Source organism: Haemaphysalis longicornis, unplaced genomic scaffold, assembly GCF_048455015.1.
Source record: "Haemaphysalis longicornis isolate Haplotype H1 unplaced genomic scaffold, Haemaphysalis longicornis Haplotype H1 scaffold_5, whole genome shotgun sequence".
Classification (NCBI taxonomy): domain Eukaryota; kingdom Metazoa; phylum Arthropoda; class Arachnida; order Ixodida; family Ixodidae; genus Haemaphysalis; species Haemaphysalis longicornis.
This window is the reverse complement of record NW_027526385.1, coordinates 163,911,775-163,930,322: the sequence shown is the minus strand read 5'-3', so window position 1 is coordinate 163,930,322 and position 18,548 is coordinate 163,911,775. Positions and strand designations below refer to the sequence as shown.

Genomic DNA, 18,548 nt, shown 5'->3' with positions numbered 1-18,548 from the left:
AGGAAACACAGAATCAATGAAGAAGAAGAAGAAAAAGTATCAGTCCAGTGCAGTACACACCACTGTGCCATTTCCACGTTGCCAGCCATGGAACAGAAGTTGTCGTCCCTTTTTTTTTCATGGCACATTCCTGCCTGGGGGATTGGCCCCAGGATCTCTGCACCTTCAAGGGGCTGCTGTGTCCGATTAAAAAAATTCACAGCACTGTGAACCGGAGAAGTAGAAGTAGAACATTGTGCACTATGTGACACCTGAATGTCGTAGCATGCCAGTAGACGAGCAGAAGCTGGGCAAAATCATTCGCGCCGGATGATTAAAAAACAACGAAGGAAGCGATGAAAATACGGTGTGGCAGTGAAGGAGTTGTTAATACCGTATTTTCTGGTGTATAAGTCGTGTTTTTTTTTTTTTTCTGAAATTTTTGTTGGTGCGTCTTATCCACCGGTGGGACTTGTGTATAAAATAAATCCGGTACGTGGCGGCCGCGCATGATCCATGCTCAAAAAGGTTCCTGTGTGCTGCATGGTGTCAGCGCACGTTCAGAGACAGCTCTATGGTCTGAAAGAATGAATTATTTGTTAGTCTGTGTGTATCTGTGTGATAAGCCATTTTTGAGAAGTTAGTTCTGTCTAGACTTTGAACGGTAGATGAATGTGTCTAGCACTGCTTACGGGGGGATGCGTTCAGAGGCGGTGGCCGCTACAACCATGTACTTTTGTTGCACTTTGTAATGAACTGATCCTCTATGAGTTTACCTGATTAACAAGTGCATTTTGTACACCGGTGCGACTTATATCCATTTTTTTTCCCCAGAAAAACTGCCATTTTGAGGGGAGTGCGACTTATAGACCAGAAAATACGGGAAGTATTGCGTGGCTTTCGCTTTCAAAGCGCATAAGCAGAATCAAGTGATCCGACGAATTTTCGGGTGTGTTTCTTGTTGACTGTGCAGTGAGCATCAAGCTAGACTCATAGAGTTGACTGTTACAAAGAGCTAGTCTCGCTATGCTGCTGGCGTTATAAGCTAGAAGAATGTCGCATGCAACAGCCATTGCAAACTGTGGGAAATGGCACAGAATGAAAAAAAACCCATTGAAGTGCAAGTTTTGTTTGAGATCGTGAAAAGAGCTTCGGGGAATATCATTTTGTTTTTATTTCAAGTACTATTTCAGGAGTGAGGCTGAAGGACTGCAAGCAAGTGATTTTTCTCAGTTTCATTTACACGACTGGAATTAAAAAAAGAAGTTTCTGGAATTTAAAGAAGAAAAATCTCTGCTGTACCCACCCCTTAATTGTGTCCGGACTCTGTAAGCCGAGCTGTGTGCTGCTACATTTCGTTGTATTCTTGGATCTTGTTATTGCCTGGTGCAACCACTATTCTGTAAGCGACTCTGTGTTTACAATCTCAGTATATCACAGATTGAACCTGAAAATTTAAGGGGCCACGGTGACAACATTCAGCTTTGTTTTATTCAAAACATCGGGTGTTTCGCCAAATCCTGAGCAGTTGTTTGTAAGCAAGTGACGCCTTAGTCGCTGAAAAATTTGACACTCTTGGCGAATAAATTCAATTTCCTCGCTGCCTCGCACATTTCTTGGCGTCGGTAGAGAGGGCGGTCGAAGCTTCAGCTCCAGGTTTTGTTCTTGTCTCCGCGAGCGTGTTAGAGGCCCAAAAGATGTAGTGTCACACTTGCCGTTGACTCCTTGGAAATAGCGTTTCGAAATTGTGTTTTCATGGGTGCTCACTTGGCTGTTACGCTTCAAGTGGCAGCAGTGTAGCTTCCAGCTGTTTAGTCCATGTACCCAGCAAGTTGTGCCGTGCAACGTGGTCCACATTATGTCAGTGTGCTAGTTCACTTGTCGCCCCACTGTTTGTTCTGGTTCGATCTCAGTGAGCCTGTTTTCTACGGTCGCATTGCCTTATTTGTGGGGAAAACACTGGTCTTGAGAACATTTTTGTTATTTTTTGACCTATGTGCTTGAGATTTACACAATGAGAGTATTTCAACATCCTGAGTACAGATATGCAGTTAGTTTTTGTGTATGGGGTGTAAGTTTAGAGTTGTGCAAAATGTTATGCCACTCCATTTCGGGCAATTTTTTCATTATCTACCTATGAAATACTTGAACAGCATTTATACTGTCATGGTCTAGAAGGACCAGGGAGTGTAATTATACCACAGCAGTAATTTTACCATTGTTTCTGCAAACGCTGTACACTTCATACGTGGCAGGTCATCAATTTACAATGTTTTTGTAAAACTAACTGCATAAAATCTTGTGGCAGCAAAAAGAAAGTCTATGCTGTTGGGGTTTTATTGCACTGTTCAGTTCGTAAGTCGATTGCAGCAAAAATGATACAAATTGGACCAGTGCATCCCAAGATATTTTACCTGGCAAGTGACCTTATGCAAAAAAAATTTGTTAGAGAAAACAGGGCACGAAGTTTGGAAAAAAAAACGGTCATTCACGCGACTTCAAAGGGCGACAGCTTTGTTAATACTCATGATATAGCTATGATATTTTGCAGGTACATTCTTTGGGACCTGCAGACTGTGAATAAAACTAATACAGAAAGTTGATTTCTTGGCAAATTTTTGGCCCTCAATACCAGTGTCCCCCTTAAAGGGACAGACAACCGATTTTTGTCGCGTATATGTTCTCTAGCTCATATGAAAGCCAGCGTTTTATATAGCCCGGTAACCACAAGCAATTTCTAAACAAACTGGCGGAAATAATTTTAATTTGGCAGCAAACATCCTGAAAACGGAAGGGTGGCGGTTCGTAGTGTCGAAACTTGGAACTACAATATGTGTCCCTGTCACGTGACCTGCAAACCTAGCAGCTACTGTAACTGCTGAAGCGTTTATTTACGTATTGAAAACCTTTTAACACAAGTATTTGTATACGGTTAAATTGTATATGTATTTTTTAGCATTATTTTGAAATTTTTTTTAGACACGCCGCCCGCCGCCGCTGGGTTGCTCTCAGTGTGGCTAACTGAGCCTCCATGCCCAGAATCAACGGCAGTGTTCAGTAAACAGACCCAGTGAAGGAGCTTTGACAATTCTGCCTGAGGCAGAGACGTTTGTTCTGCCAAAATATTTGATTTCAGTTTCCAAATATGCCAACGGCAGCTTAAAAAAAAAAAAAAACGTCGCGCCCGGGGAGAATCGAACTTCCCGCCTCCACAACGTGAAGCCAGATTCTACCTATCGTCTATCTCAACAGATGGCGCATCCATGCAAAATAGACTGTTGCATTAAAAAAAACACATACAGGAACAAGAAAGCCTGCGATTCAAACTTTTTTAGCTGGGAACAAGTTTTTAAATATTGTTTTTTATTTCGCATACAGACAAAAGTATGTTGCCGAGCTACTCTATGTCATGGTTGCCAGCATTAGTTTTAGGAGGGACACATACGGTTCGTAGATAAAAAAATTCGATTTAGAAAGTTGTAGGGCGTTATCAGCAAAACCGTTTCTCGTCAAGGTGCTTTAAGTGATACCCTTTCATTTGGGATAGAGAATATATACTCGACAAAAATCGGTTGTCTGTCCCCTTAAACACGCACGTGACAGCGTAAGAGAGTTGTCTTCCTGGGCAATGGCTGTTGTGCACCCTTTGTCAAAATCTTCTAGGCCTACCCTAAGCCCTCTGGGCCACAAAAATGAGCTTTACATTTAAATGTGACAAAATTATTTCATGGCAGTAAGAAAGAAAGGTGTTTTCTCTAGCTTTGCGGGATGAAACGTTTCATCCTCGCTCAGGATGTAAGCTTGGCGCCTAGAAAATTTTGACAGAGACTGTACATGACGTGTGTCGATGTGTACATGGCTGTTGTATACAAAGGGTGAAGAGTGTGAAAAGGTGGTATTCTTTCGCCACTCTTCCCTTTGGCGGCCTGCAAGGATGCGTGCCGTCTCTGCGCTTTTTCTTTTCGATCTTCTTGCCGCCACGCATCGGCCCCTTTCGGGTTATAACACTGTCAGTAGAGCAGGCAAGCGAAGAAGGAGCTGTTCCTAAGAGTGGTTTCGGCGTCTTGCTTGCGCCTCGCAGATGACGGACGAGAAGCGTCGGCTCATGAGGCACTTCAAGGCGCTGGCCTGCGAACGGGAGGCAGCACGCGAGAAGGTCAGAGAACTCTCCCTTTCCTCCATCCCTTTGTCTCGCTATTCTTTGGGTGAGTTTGTGTAACGAAGCGGAAGGAACGAGGTGAATAGGCCTGTTCCGAGGGAATGAGGCAACGACCTTCCCTTCATCAATGTGGCTTTGGCAGTGTTCATGCTCGCTTGGTATCAACGACTCTGGTTGCTTCATACTGCAGCGCCTCAAAATGCCCTGAAGCATTTTTTTTTTAGTAGAGACGTGTGAACTATGAAATTTCTGGTTTAACTGAAGTTGGATTGATTAGTTTTGTGTAGTAGTTACAGATGACAAAATATCGCAGGGGTGGAACAGCTGCGCCATTTGCGCCGTTGAGCGCCGAACCACCCCTATTGCGCCAAATTATTTTATCAGCGCCGTCCTGCGCCGCAGACCGTGAATTGAGCCGCGAAATACGACTGCTATATCCGCGTGCACTAAAACTCTGCCTAAACAACGTGTTTTTCTTTTTCAGTGCGGTTATGGTTTCGCTTTCATCAAGGCCATGGGCGGGTATGGAAGTTGGCTTTTGCTGAGCTCTAAGGTTTCAGGCACAACGCGGCTTCTCCGCCGTCACTTTGAAAATTTATTTTTGATGCATTAGCGAGGTGTTGTTGGCCAGTGCCGGCCACTGTGCCGCCTCAATCGATGAAAAATGGCCAAAAGTGATTGAAATGTTTTTTGTGTCACATCCCAAACTGATAGGAAAAAACAATAATATTTGCATGAAAAATTCAGTTATTTGGAGGTGAACTTCAATGTAATCGACCATTTTAGACGAGTGTAGCTGCATGTATTGAACAAACAGGTTCTTGGAAGCTTTACCCTTGCTAGTTAATTTTGTTTGCCCTTGTTGTGAGGTAACTATTTATTTTAACCTGTGAGCTTTGGGGTTAGTATGGTACAGCATTAATTATGCCTTCTAACACGGTCATTTGACATAGTCTACGGCGTACGTTGGTCGACTCTCGCAACACCGTGACGGGCGGTGACAAAGGTTCTGATTTGCTCGCACTGGAACCAGCTCAGCTACCCTGCTGCTCATGCCGCTGGTTGCACACACCGAAAAAAAAAAACCACTCCACTGGCACTGGCTTGGCTTGGCTGGGCCAATGACTGAGGTGCCAATGAGGTTACTAGACATAAGAGTTTTGTTGCCAAACTAAACGAAGAAAAAGCACACTGGGTGCTGGCCCCGCGGAAGTCTGCTGGAAGCATTCAGTCGAAACAATTTTCGCCTAAAATTTAGTCTGTTGTAGCCGACAGTCTGCTCTAGCCAGGTCCGTTATGAGCGGAGTGGACTCCATTTAAAATGCATGGGGGCCAGACAAACCAACAGAAAGGGTCTGTTGTAACCGCAAGTCCCGTGTTGCCAGATCTGCTGTAACGAGCGCAGACTGTATCGAGTACTGTAACTATTGCTTCGAGACCACGTTGGAAAATGGAAACTTCAGAATGTGTTCAATCCGAAAGCTGGCAGGTATGCAGCACTTCGATTCAGTTTAATGACTGAAATATATGTTATACTTTCATACTTCTTAAAAAACACCCAAGGTTCTTCCATGTGTGCTGGATATTAGGGAAGGTTTTCAGGCTTCAGTTGAGGCAGTAACAGAAGCTGTGGCAGTTTAAAATTAAACCCTGGGCAGTGTACGTACTACCGGAGCAGTGTATCTGCTGAACAGTGTAGTTTTCTCGAGTCAACTTTTTTTTCTTTTAAATGCAGAGCATTTCAGTAACTCACGATGTCACCCGCGTTGACGTCCGTAGGCGTCCGTAGTCGTAGTTTGCACCCCTCCCCCTACACTATATAAAAAAAAATACTATCCGGCGCCTGGTTTCGATCCCTCGACCCTGCGGGCGGAACGCAATTTACATGGCGCTCTACCCACTGCGCCACAAAGTCGACACAGAATGGGAGGCTACGAACGCGCCTTATATCCTTGACTCATTCAAATCACTGCTGACGAGCGCTCTCTCGTCAGCAGTTGCCACAAGTGCAACAACATTAACGTAACGCAAACTACTTAACGTCGTGCGCCCCTGGAAATGCTCTGCATTTGATCATGCCCCTCGCGAGGGGGATGTTTCACTGCGTCGCCATGCGAACAGTTTGCCATTTTTTGTTTTTGTTTTCAGTTGTGTGTTTCAGGTTATATTTTTGAGAAATCTCTGCGAATAAAGAGCGAGCCCTTTAGACTGAATGTTCTCGTTACATGGCACGTAATGTTTTGCAGCCACCCATTTCTCATTTTAAGTTAGTTTGTCTTCTTCTGTGTCTGGGAAGCTGTACAGCAGCTGTCAATCCTGCAGGCATTCCTGTCAAGGAGTTGGTACCCTTTGCACTGCAAAAAGATGGACAAATTTTTTGGTTGCTTTCAGGAATCGTCTGGCACCGCGCTCTCGGTGTTCAACCCTGGACGTGTCTTTGTAACCCTGAATGGGGCAATGCTGACAAAACGCAAGTTTGGTTCACTCGAAAGATTGCCTCGTTAGACTCATACTGGCACTATTCTCAATGTAAACTTCACTCAAATAAGCTATATAATTAGGACAAAAGGGGAATGGCGACATGACCCACTAGTAGCTCATTTCCCGCAACAGAACCTATGATGTCATATGTGGCAACTTTGCGATTGGCTGGGGCTGGCAAAAATCAAATTAGACAGAGCTTATAAGTTTGCCGAATGAGCTATTTGCGCTCAAATTTGGGGCACATTTAATTTTTATGGCAGTAAGAATGATGGGACAAGCAGTAAAAGTTAGGAAAGCACACGTAATCATAAAAGTACCGATCCGTACTGCTGTTGGTACTGTGTGCACTATGCTTGTTCTAGCTGCACAGCACTGCAGCGCTTTCGGGTTGTGTCAAACGACATTGGCTGAGTGGCATAAGCGTGACCATCTTACGTGAGCATATTTGTCGAGCGAACACCACGTTTCACAAAATGATTATTTTCTACCTTAACAAAAACAGGGCAGGTACAAATGCGGTCAGAAACGAAGCAAAGGCGGAAAATGGCCCACCGTGGTATGGCGGCGCCATCTAGGTTGAGTAACGGTAAACAAGGCTCCACGGCGCACTGGGTTTAGCTTGAAGACCCACTCTTGTGATGTCATTGCAGACGTCAGGAAACACGATTTGGCGGGAGAATAAAAAGTTTTAAGTGAAATTGATTAATTTCGCAGTGAATGAAGCGTCGTTTGCTTCCGGACAAGTCCTGTGGGCACTATAAAACACGAAATCTTTGGAATAAAACAAACTTGTATTTTGTCTGCATGGCCCCTTAATTAAAAGGTCGCTCATCTGAAAATGAGCTCGTGTATAACAAAGTCGTGGCTGCCTGTATTTTTGCAGTGCTTGGGAAACGATAGAAACGAGGTAGGAAATTCCCAATTTTTTTTTTTAGTAATGTCCTCAGGATGTCCTACCGTTTCTTGTGGTAGCGTCAAGCAGCTTTCATGTTGGACGCACTTAGCTTCAAGAATGCTCAGGGACTTTGCAAGAACAGGTGTGCGTAACGTCTGTGCAAACGTGGCAATTGCAATTTTTCTTTCTTTTTTCTTTTTTTACCTCTCACTGCAGAAGAAAGAAGCAGCACTGCCCATTTCGTGTGCGCAAGCCTTGGAACAAGACTGTCGGAAGAACGGTGTCGAAATTCGAGCGACCGATTCGTCTCCACTTCCAGGTAGGCGGCGTTGCATTGCACACCACAGAGGGGTGAAGTCCTATGCCGTGCCCTTGTATGAGCCGTGAAGACGGAATGCGAGTTTGGTTTGTTAAAAGGAGCATTGTCCCGTTAACGCCGCTAGCGATTTCATCGCGAACTTCAAACAAATAAGGGAGATATTAACGGAGACAGACGAAGCAGTGGCCCACTCTCCAGCCACTTTCAGGCGATGTTTCTGCGACGTCTCGGAAATCTTGTTTGTGCGATAAGTCGCCACCAAGAAGCATGACTGCACAGTGATTGTACAGTCGAATCCCACTACAACGAAATTGACGGGACGTGCAAAAAATTTCGTTGAAGCGAAAATTCGTTGAGGCGAAATCTGCCCCAACACAGCACGGAAGGGCAAAGAAAAATAGCACGGTATATTTCCGCATCATTGGCAGCATAATACAATGCTTAGAAAAAAGCGTGACGCACAGTAACGTCGTGTTTAGTCAGATAACAAACATACCAATGGTTATGTTTTTTTACCAGCACGCAAACAGCGTGATACTGAGGAGAAGGGGAGAGGTGAAGAAATGAAGAAATGCAGGCGCAAAGCGTATTGCTGTACAACAAGGCGTTTCCACCGAGCTGATTACTTGCAGATAGCCGCTACACGGTTGGAAGCCGCCCTCTCGCTGGTGGCAGGAACGGCGCCGTTATCTTAATTATCCTCTGACTAGGCACGGCAGCAACTGACCTTGGCAGGCAAGCCGGGCGCGCTTGCATTTATTGCGACCACCCGCTCGCGACTAAGATATGATGACGCGGGCTCAAGACTAAACACGAAAGCATTATTTTTGCTCTTGACTTTGAAGAATTGTAGCAGGAAAACTGCAGGGGCAGCTGAGCTGCTTACAACGCACACATGATGGCGCTGCGGCAGCAGCCATGTCAGCAGCAAAGCACATTCGCGTGATTTCAACTGGATACGGATTGGCTATAGCTCCAGCTTGGCGAACCTGGTTTGCGCCTCGTGCAAAGACGGCCCGCCGCATCGTTATCACCATCACACAATGGCGTCCACCTATGAGTTTTTTTTGTTTTGTTTTGTTTTGTTTTGGGTGGCAGTGTGGGCGCACCGCGCATGTTTTCGGTGAAACTAAGTGTCCTGAACATATAAAAAGTCACAGATAGCTTGCACTATGCTTATTTTATTGTAAAATAATTGTTCAAACCCAGCCCAAATCATCCAAAATTTCGTTGAAGCCAAAGCAAGCCAGACAAATGGTTCATTGTGGCGAGGACTTTGTTGCATTGAATTCTATGGCTAGCTGACGGGGACTTGGAAATATTTCATTGAAGTGGAAATTTCATTGAAGCGGAAGTTGTTGTAGTGGGATTAGACTGTAATGTGAACTCGGTTAATTCGAACTGACGCCGTGGTCCCGGCCAAGCCCTGTGTATTTCAAGGGGGGGGGGGGGGGGGGGGGGGAACTCGCGCTAATTTGAACGCGTTGGTATAAAAAACGGTTCATTCGAACTAGAATCCCCTGGTTTCCATCGCTTCTCGCCGAAGAGGTCAGTCCAGAGCATGGAGCAAGAATATATAGGTGGTGAAACAGCCTGTTGCGGCAAGCACGGGCGAACGACCAGATAATGTCACAATGACGACCAAGGCGGAGTGCCAAGCTTCGCAGCTGTGGCGGCAAAGGAGAGGGTAGCGGCCCCTGGTGGACGAAATGATGGCGGCCTCAATTCATTGCGTGGCTGCGCAGTGCAGGGCCGATCGTTGTGGTGGCCGGGCAGTTTCGTCGCCTGCGGCAGATGCCGCTAGCTTAACTCTTTCGTTACGGCGGAAAAACGGCCAATTTTAAGTGCTTCCACAAAACGTTTTTTTTTCTCTTGAGCTACTGGACACACGTAATCTTGCTATGCATGAAATTGTAGCTTATAGATTGCTCTTCCAAACACAAAGCATCAGTTTTGTTAAAAGTACAATTACTTACAGTTTATTTGTCAAGTAATCAGAAAAAAGCCCCCAAGAAAAGTATACTAAAAACACAAATCGGCACTTTTACCGAGACTAAAAATTATTTCAGGTATTTTAAGATATACAAATTGTTCCTACGTTCCTTGGCTATGATTCAATATATAAATCAACAGTCTACACCAAGTTTTGGATTTTTGAGGGCCCGTCAACCTAGCGCAACTGACGGCTGTGCCACGCCGCGAGGGCACTCAAAGGTGAGTGAGTCTATGTAAAATGTGCATCCAAGTACCGTACTTACCTGATTCTAACGCGCACTTTTTTTCCGGAAAAATAGGTCGAAAAATCACATGCGCGTTAGAATCGGATACGAAACCGAAACCGAAACAGCGAAAATTTCGTCCCACCCATCACCATCGCCATGCCAAGATGGCGCTGAAGCTTTTAGCAACAATTTTTCGCACGCAGGAAGCATAGGCGCCTAGGCTTTTCCATCGGAGTTCATACAAATAGTCAGATCGTTCCACTTGCGCGCTTGATAACACCAATGGCAGCAGCGGCTCTCACGTGTTCAAAACGAGCGGTCGGCTGAAGCGTGCGCCTCTGGAGAAGCTCGCGGGATGGGCGTGTGAGGCGTGGGCCACGATCCCATCGACCATGGTTGAACGTTCGTTCAGAAGTGTGGCATCGCGAACGTGCTTGACGGCACCGAGGACGAGATCTTGTGGTCAGCGGAGAGCGACGAGGAGTGAGATGAGTGAGATTACTTCGGGAAATAAATCACCCGTTTCTATCGCATTTGTTTTTCTTGCTCACACAGTTCCATGCGCGTTACAATCGGAGGTGCAAGTTTTTTCGGTTTTTTGTCAGGAAAATTGGGTGCGCGTTAGAATCAGGTAATTACGGTATACTCTTTTGTGACCTCGCACAAAATCCTTATCAGTTCGGTGGTAAAAAACAAGAAAAAAAAAATCGAGCGCTCTCGACAAGCATCGCACCTGAACCCTGCAGCGCTAATCTGACACGAGCGCAAGGTTATCTTGAAGGTGATAGCGCGATACGGCGCGGTGCATTTGGCAAAATATCCCGCCCGTACGTTCTCGAGACCCTAAACACAAAATCAAAACCGCAGTCGTCAGATAAGAAGCACGTTTTGTTTATAAATACAGCGCGGAGTCACAACGAAATTACCTGCCAGCGCTTGTTGAAGTTCGAGGCACCTGAACCGGAGCTTCGTCTTCCTAACTGAAATCTGAAGATCCCACATCATTGCTTGATCCCTCACTGCTGCTGGAATCAGAAAAATCGACAGCAGGAGCAGCCGAAGTGCTTGCTACAGCAGTCCGACTGTGCGGAGCGCGGTGCGAACCGAACGCCATTTTTCCTCCTCCTCCCCTCCCCCTTCGGTTCAAATTACTCTTGCTACGCCGCCACCACACGAGACACATAAACAAACGAAACCGAAATTGAAAGAGACGTTGCCAATGAACACACCAGATGGCGATAGTTGTCTGTGGAGCGCGGGTTTCAGATTTTGCGGGAGATTTAAAATCATCGGACGCCGGCTTCCGATCGCCTATGGCGCCGTCGTGAAAGAGTTAAAGGAGCCATGAAGAGAATACACAAGTTTGGTTCATTCAAAAGATTGTCTCGTTAGAATCATACTGACACCACTTTTAACGTAAACTTTGCTCAAATAAGCTACATAATTAGGAAAAACGGGAATGGTCATGCGACCCACCAGCTCATTTCCCGCAACAGAACCTATGATGTCACATGAGCTAAGCTCTGCGATTGGCGGAGGCTGGCAGAAGCAGACGCAAATTAGGTAGAGCTTACAAACTAGACGAACGAGCGATTTGCGCTTAAATTTAGGGGCAATAAGAATGATGGGACAAACAGTGGAAGTTACGAACGCACATGTAAACATAGAAGTACTGATGTTTATGCTGTTCGTACAGCGCACAGCATGCTTGGTTTAGCTGCACAGCACTACGGGGCTTGGGGTTGTCTCAGACGACACTGGCCGATTGACGCAAGCAACGGTGTCTTACGTGACCCCATTTGTCGAGCGAGCACTGTTTCAGGGAATGAATATTTTCTCCCAGAACAAAAACAAGCCAGGTTTAAATGCGGGCAAAAACAAACCAAACGCTTGCCACGGTATGGTGGCGCCATCTAGGTTACGGAACGTAAAGAAACGCGGGAACAAACCACCACCGCTGTACAGGGTGGAGACAACCTTTGAACGGTCCCGTGCCGCCGCAATTGGGCCAACGGGCTCAACGCGTTATTCTTTTCGTTTCCCACGAGACCTAGCAACGCGAAACAGACAATATGATTCAAACTTCTTCAGTAAACCACGTTGCGGCGATAATTTTAGCGCGGTTTTGACACAATGACTTGCTTCGGCGGCGAGCGAGCAACCGAAAATGGCGGCGCCAGCGTATACGTGTCTCTACCCTGTACGGCGGATGCGTGAATGAAGGTACTCTAGGCTGCAGAGCGGTCGGTTCCTGTGATGTCATTTGGGACCACGAAAACGCACGATTGAGCAGGAAAATCAAAATTTTAACCTGAATTGTTTAATTTCTCAGTGAATAAAGCACCGTTTGTATCCGGACAAGCGCTGGGGGCACTATAAAACACGAAATCTTTCGAATAAAACCAACTTGCATTTTCTCTTCATGGCTCCTTTAATTAACCTCCAACGAGCGCTTGTGACATCATCTGGCCGTGCTAGGAAGCTTTGTCAGCCCTCCTATCTTATTCTTGCTCCGTGGCCCGGAGTGATTACAATGTTTTGCAAAAACCGAACGGAACCAAATTTACCAGAAAAGCAAAACAATGAAACAGAAAAAAAAACAGCGGAGCACGCGCTGTTCTTTTTCTGTTTCATTGTTTTGAGCTCCGGCCCATTCCGTTGCATGTTTTCTTTGTGCCACGGTCACTGCTCTGCACCTGTGATCACGTGGCGTGTGCAACAAGTTCAGTTGTAGCCTGTGCGGCATACACCAGGCGTCATAGTCCTGCTTTTGTTTCTGCCGCGGTGGGTAACCAGTTCCTGGTGTCACCTCTTTCGTTGCTGCGGTGCTTCGTGAGCGGCACCGCATCGACTGTGCCAGTCATGGCCAGTTGGGACATTTTTTTTTACAATGTCACCTGCCACAAACGTGTAGTAGCGCTTCATTCTCAATAACGAGTCTAGAGCTGGCTTCTTTGTGTTCTGCCTTTTTTCAGTGTGGCGCGATATCCGTTCATTGTAACATCCACTTGCTCATTCGAACTCCGCTTAATTCGAACATTTTTGTGGCCCCCTTCGAGTTCGAATTACCGAGCTTTTACTGTGGTGGGGCCTCTATTTCCATTTAATTCCGTAACTTGAATGCCAACGTGGAGTCGACACAGTGATTACGATGTTTTCAGTGCTGGCGCATGTTGCACCGCTTCTGGCCTCATTATGTCACCGTTGCATGAAATTTGAAAATTTTCTATATTTATTGCATTTTCTAAGTTTAAAAACGTCTTTTCGTGGCCGGAATGACGCAGAGTGAGTCGCTTAGCCCTAGTTCTTTCTTCCAAATTAAATGAAGTTGCATTTTGTCTTCATGCCCCCGTTAACGCTGTGTGGTCCGCTAACACGGTTGTTGCAATCCGTTGTCGCTTTCCACCCGACATGGTAATCAAGGTTAAATTTTGCGGTTTCTCTCACTGTGATGCGCTTGCGTTCTTTGTATACACGATGCGCCATCCCTTGAGGGATAAGTGAAGTTTGTTTGCTGTAGTTTTCTTCTTTTTGCACTAGGCTGCAGCGCGATGTTCAGTGTGGGCTTTCTGGATTCCGGAGTGTTCTCACGTGCACACTGTTTGCTGAGAAGGGTGGCTGCTTTTTCTCACCACGTGTGTTCTGTAGTAATGCACTTAGCGAAAGTGATGATGACTTCAGTGGAGAAGACAATTGCGTGACTTCATCAGTTAGTGATGACTGCGATTCGACTGAAGTGAGTGACGAAGACTGTGACGGCGGTGGAGAGACAGCACCTCTTGGATAATTAGTACCCTTGTGTTGCTCAGAGAGTAGTTATCCTTGCGGATGATTACTATGTGAGCTACAGATTTTGTCGAAAGACAATGAATAATAGGTGGCAAAAGCTTTTTGCCTGGCATCTAGAGGTTTCCATTGCGAATAATTTTATTTAGAAATGCACACAGCTGCAGAATCATGGCAAAAAAGAGCAGGGAAACCTGCAGTACCACCGCAACCTCATCTGATTGATTGTAGGGGTTTAATTAACGCGCCGACGCAATGCAGGCGGTGAGGCACACTGTAGTGGAGGGCTCCGGATTAATTTCGACCACCTGGGGATCTTTAGCGTGCGCCGAAATCTCAAACGCACGGGTGTTTTTGCTTTTTGCCTCTGTCAGAAATGCGGCGGCCGCCGCGGCCGGGAATCGAACCGGTGACCTCGTGCTCAGCAGCGCAACGGCTTAGACACACAGCCACTGCGGCGGGTCGCAACCTCATTTAACACTTGGTGGGTGGTCTGAGGACTCGAGCCAAAAAGCGGAGCCCGTCTGCACACACGCTGTGCGAGGAAAGGCTAGACGGGACGAGCAATTTCGTCTACAAGCTCCGAGGCTGAAGCAACTATGACTGAGCTGTTTGTAGGGACAGAAAAAAAAAATGAGGCAGGAAGGAATCTGTTTTTCTGCAAAAACTGCAGTTTAAAACCCTGGCCTGCACCCAGGAGAATGTTTCGAGCAGTTTCACACGCTGCTCAAATGTTGGTAAAGGAGTTGCAGGCGGAATGCAAAAGAAAAAAAAAATAAATATCCTGCGAGTTTTTCTTGCGCAGTTGAGATTTCTCTTCGCGGCGCCGGAAACTGAAAAAAGGGTTGCTGACCGGAATGGCTGGAAATTGGGCAAAAGGTCCGGACTACATAGGCTTAACTTGCTTTTTCCCCAGCACGAAATTTCCCCATTTTTTTTTCATTGCAGGACACCGAAAATTCACCGCACGATTCCCGCCGTTCATTTAAGGCTGTTTTATTGCAAAATTTTTGCCTCACGCTACTTTGAAAAAGCAGACTGATAATGTGTGCTTCAGAACGCGTTGTTATGGCGGTACGAAAAATTTCTTCACTGGAACTTATGTTTAAAATGGGAAAAGTATGGTAAGCGCGTGACGATGGTGGCAGAATGAAAACAGCTTGGGCCGCAGACCTTGCACCAAAAATTGTCCTGTTTGAATTGGTGTCGGTTACGTGACTCGTTTGTCACCACCAGGAAATTCATTGATTTTTAGGGGTCGAAAAAACATTTTTTTTTTTTGGTGCGTGTAAACATTCTGCGTTTGCAAATGAAGTGTAGGTTACTGAATGCAGGGTTTGTGCGGGTCCTTGAAATCCTTGAAAACCCTTGAATTCAGAAGTAGCATTTTCAAGGGCCTTGAAAGTCCTTGAATTTTTAAAGGTCCTTGAAAACCCTTGATTTTGGACCGAAATTAAGAAAACGGCCACTCTGCGTACGAAGAAATGTATTCCTACTTCGTAAATTTCCGCCACGTTTTTACGAGGAAACCTTTGCGTTTCAATTTTTAAACAGAATACACTTAGCAGATAGTTTTAAACGCCTGGCTGCGCTGAAATCAGTTTCGGTTTTTAAGGGCCTGGCTGCGCTGAGGTCAGTTTCGGTTTCAGAGGGTCTAGCCGGATCCATATCCAATCCCTTCGTGTTTCTTTTGGGAGTTGCGTTGTTCTGTCTCGTAGCTCGAACGTTCGGCGTGGTTTGTGCGGCGTGTAATGTGTGCTGTCGAAATTACTGCACGGAGTAACTGTGAGTTAGGATAATGCCTGGTAAATCCAAGTTTCAATGCTCGTGGCTGAACAACGACAGTTATGCATTGGACCCGGCGAGTCCACATCGGGTGAAATGCAAGCCTTGCGCGAAAACGTTTGACGTCGCTGCTATGGGAGAGTCGGCGCTGAAAAGTCATGCGAGAAGCTCCAATCATGACGGGAACGTGAAGGCAGGAGTGAGTAGCATCATGAAGAACTTTTTGGTGCCCTCGCAAAGCGAGCAGTCCGTGGACCCAACACCTTCACAGTGAAGCGGGCGAAATGGCACTGCGGTGCGCCGGCAGCAGGGCGCAAAGCGCCAAGCAAAGTGACGGGGCGCAGTGCGTGTCGCTTTGAGCGCTGCTGCCAGCGCACCGCAGTGCCATTTCGCCCGCTTCCGCGCCCCTCAAAGCGACAGCCCCAACCCTGGAACACATGCACTTGCATGGCACTGCCCTGTCGTTTCGAAGCGACGGCCCGTCGTTTTAGAGAATTGGGCCCGCTAATGTACTTTTACTGTGTAAAGTGAGAAGCCTCTTAATATGTTTTTTTGTGCAATAAATAATACATCTTGATGCATTGAAACTTGTGTTTTGTGGAAGTAAGGCCCTCAACATGGTCCTTGAAAATAGGCTGGCTGGGCCTTGAAAGTCCTTGAAAACCGTTGAATTTTTTTCTTTGATACCAGCATGAACCCTGGGAATGTCATTTGTAACAAAACTACTCTTTCAAGGGACACTGAAGTGATTTGTAAACATTGCGGGATTACTAGCGCGAATTGTAGTCTGGAGTCCATAGTCCAGGTTTCGACCACTCTGAGCACGTTTACGCGAATTTATTTAGTAGAAAAATCAATTCGAAAATGCTGTCCTCCTCTCTGCACCCTCGCCCACTTTCTGTGGCGTTTTCGTGTGACGTCAGGAGGAGATGAGCTGGCAATTGGCTGCGCTACAGCACGGCTCGCCGACAGAGTCAGTTGGCCCAGCGTTTAGTCTGCCGGCCGCCGACGGGTCGTCCCAATTCGCTCGCTCAGTTGAAACAAAGCCACAACAGGTTTGGGAATGGGAGAATGTGCCTTTCTTTACTTTGTTAGTTTGTACACTGCATCAAGGTCCAAGTCTGGGTCGCTCCATGTAAGCGCTGCACAAGTGCACATGCGACGTTTCGCTGACTAGTACGCCAGTAGGAAAATATAAGGCCTCTTGAAGGCGGGAGAAGAGTCAGCGAAGTCAATATAGGTACTAGGGAAATAAAATCAACTGAAAATTTTATCGTGCAGCGTAAAACCAGGAAGCAGGAAGCACTTTTTTGCGCTGGGTGAACAAGCGCAGCGGTCAGCAGCACGACCACACATCTGCGAACACTTTTCCATCTAAGAAATGCAATTTGCTAGACGTGAGATATTGTGGAAGTTTGGGGGACGTTTACTGAACGAGCGCTATACAACAAATAGTCACCTAAAGTACTTGAAACGCTAAAAATAAATAAAAGTGTAAACTCGTTATACATTATATACCTTATATATCCGAATACGGCAGTGATGGCTCGTGGCCGAGTGGTCTAAGGCGCTAGTAATTTTGTTTTACAACTCGCAAGTTCGAATCCCCGAGGGTGAATGCTTTTTTTTTTTTTGTAAGTTGATTTTTTCGTGTGCGGCCGATGTTTTCTAAACTGAGTTCACCATTTTTAGGCCGTAACGTTCACTGCTCCACGAGCGAGTTCGCAGAACGCGCGCAGACTGACACTGATGCGCAAGCGAGTTCTCATTGGCGTGCTGCTGCCATAAGCACCGACTGCTTCCGGGCAGTGGGCACAGGCCAGAATCAGCAGACCCTTGGCCTGATGTGAACACGCTTTTTACGATACAGGCACGAGCCAGGCAAGCTCCAAAGGTGGGGGAAAAGCACATCGCATTTGAGCGTCTGTGGTGACGCGGAGGGCGTTCATCCACTGCGTAGGCTTCGGCTAGTGATTGTTATGATTCCAAGCCGTACTGGGAGTCTTATCTTAGGCATTTTACAGCCGACAACATGGCAGAAACGCGGAACGACGATTACTGAGATATCGAGAATTCCTATCCAACGATGCCGTCGGATGTCAAGCATGTTGTTTTACAGAACCGAAATCGAAACTTGTTTGAATGCTAACCTTGGACATCGTCCAATCACGGTGGCACCTCCTCCTGTCGGCACAGCCTTTAGTTGGTGCGGCCGCCACAGACCGCGCATGGTAGTTTTTCTTCTTTCCCGCTTTATAAAATAATTACCGACTTATCAACTGGATAAACGATGAAAGTGTGGTAATTTGAGCTAGTCTACGCAGTGCAAGCAAAACCGGGAGCTTGACAAATTCACTTCAGTGTCCCTTTAAAAACCCCGATTGTATAATGCCCGGGCGCACGCGGTTCGCTTCATACGACGGACGCTTGTGGAAGTGAACTAGTAGTGTTTTTCCACCGTTCATGCCGCTTCGCCACCACATCCAGACCTTTATTTCGTAACTCCCGTTTGACGCTGCTCGACATGCAAAAGTAAACAGTCTGCAGTGGGTCCAGCCACTTGCTGGACAGGTTCGAGCAAGCAGGCGGGTACTGGCGGGCGGAAGTGTTTGACGGCCCCACATGGCAGCAGAGTGCCAACGCTCCAACCGCGAGAAGTCAAAGTCCAGGTAGCCTGCAGATCACCAATTTGAAGCTCCCATCGAGCTGAGGAATGTCAAAACACAGCGTTGCGTAATACCCCCTGGCAATCACCAAACTTCCGCTTTCCTCGCCCGGTTGCCCTCATTTGCATAATTTGCCGGTGGCCTTAATCGCACCGTCCCCTTTTCCTCTCTTGTATTGCTCGGCCAGATTGGCTTATATTGGCTCGGTTGGCTTATATTGGCCAGATTGGCTTATATTGGCTCGGTTGGCTTA

At 46.5% G+C, this 18,548-nt stretch overlaps 1 protein-coding gene across 7 annotated transcripts in view; it reads left to right on the top strand.

Annotated features, from left to right (window-relative positions):
• The window catches only part of Cp110 (Centriolar coiled coil protein 110kDa), an 89,119-nt gene that overhangs the window by 8,730 nt on the left and 61,841 nt on the right, over positions 1-18,548 (top strand). For 6 of the 7 annotated variants that reach the window (XM_077671276.1, XM_077671273.1, XM_077671277.1 and 3 more), the window contains 2 exons: positions 4,061-4,135; positions 7,734-7,836. In XM_077671276.1, the coding sequence (XP_077527402.1) occupies positions 4,061-4,135; positions 7,734-7,836 (178 nt within the window). The remainder of the gene's footprint in view (positions 1-4,060; positions 4,136-7,733; positions 7,837-18,548) is intronic. The other variant, XM_077671279.1, reaches the window with a different exon arrangement.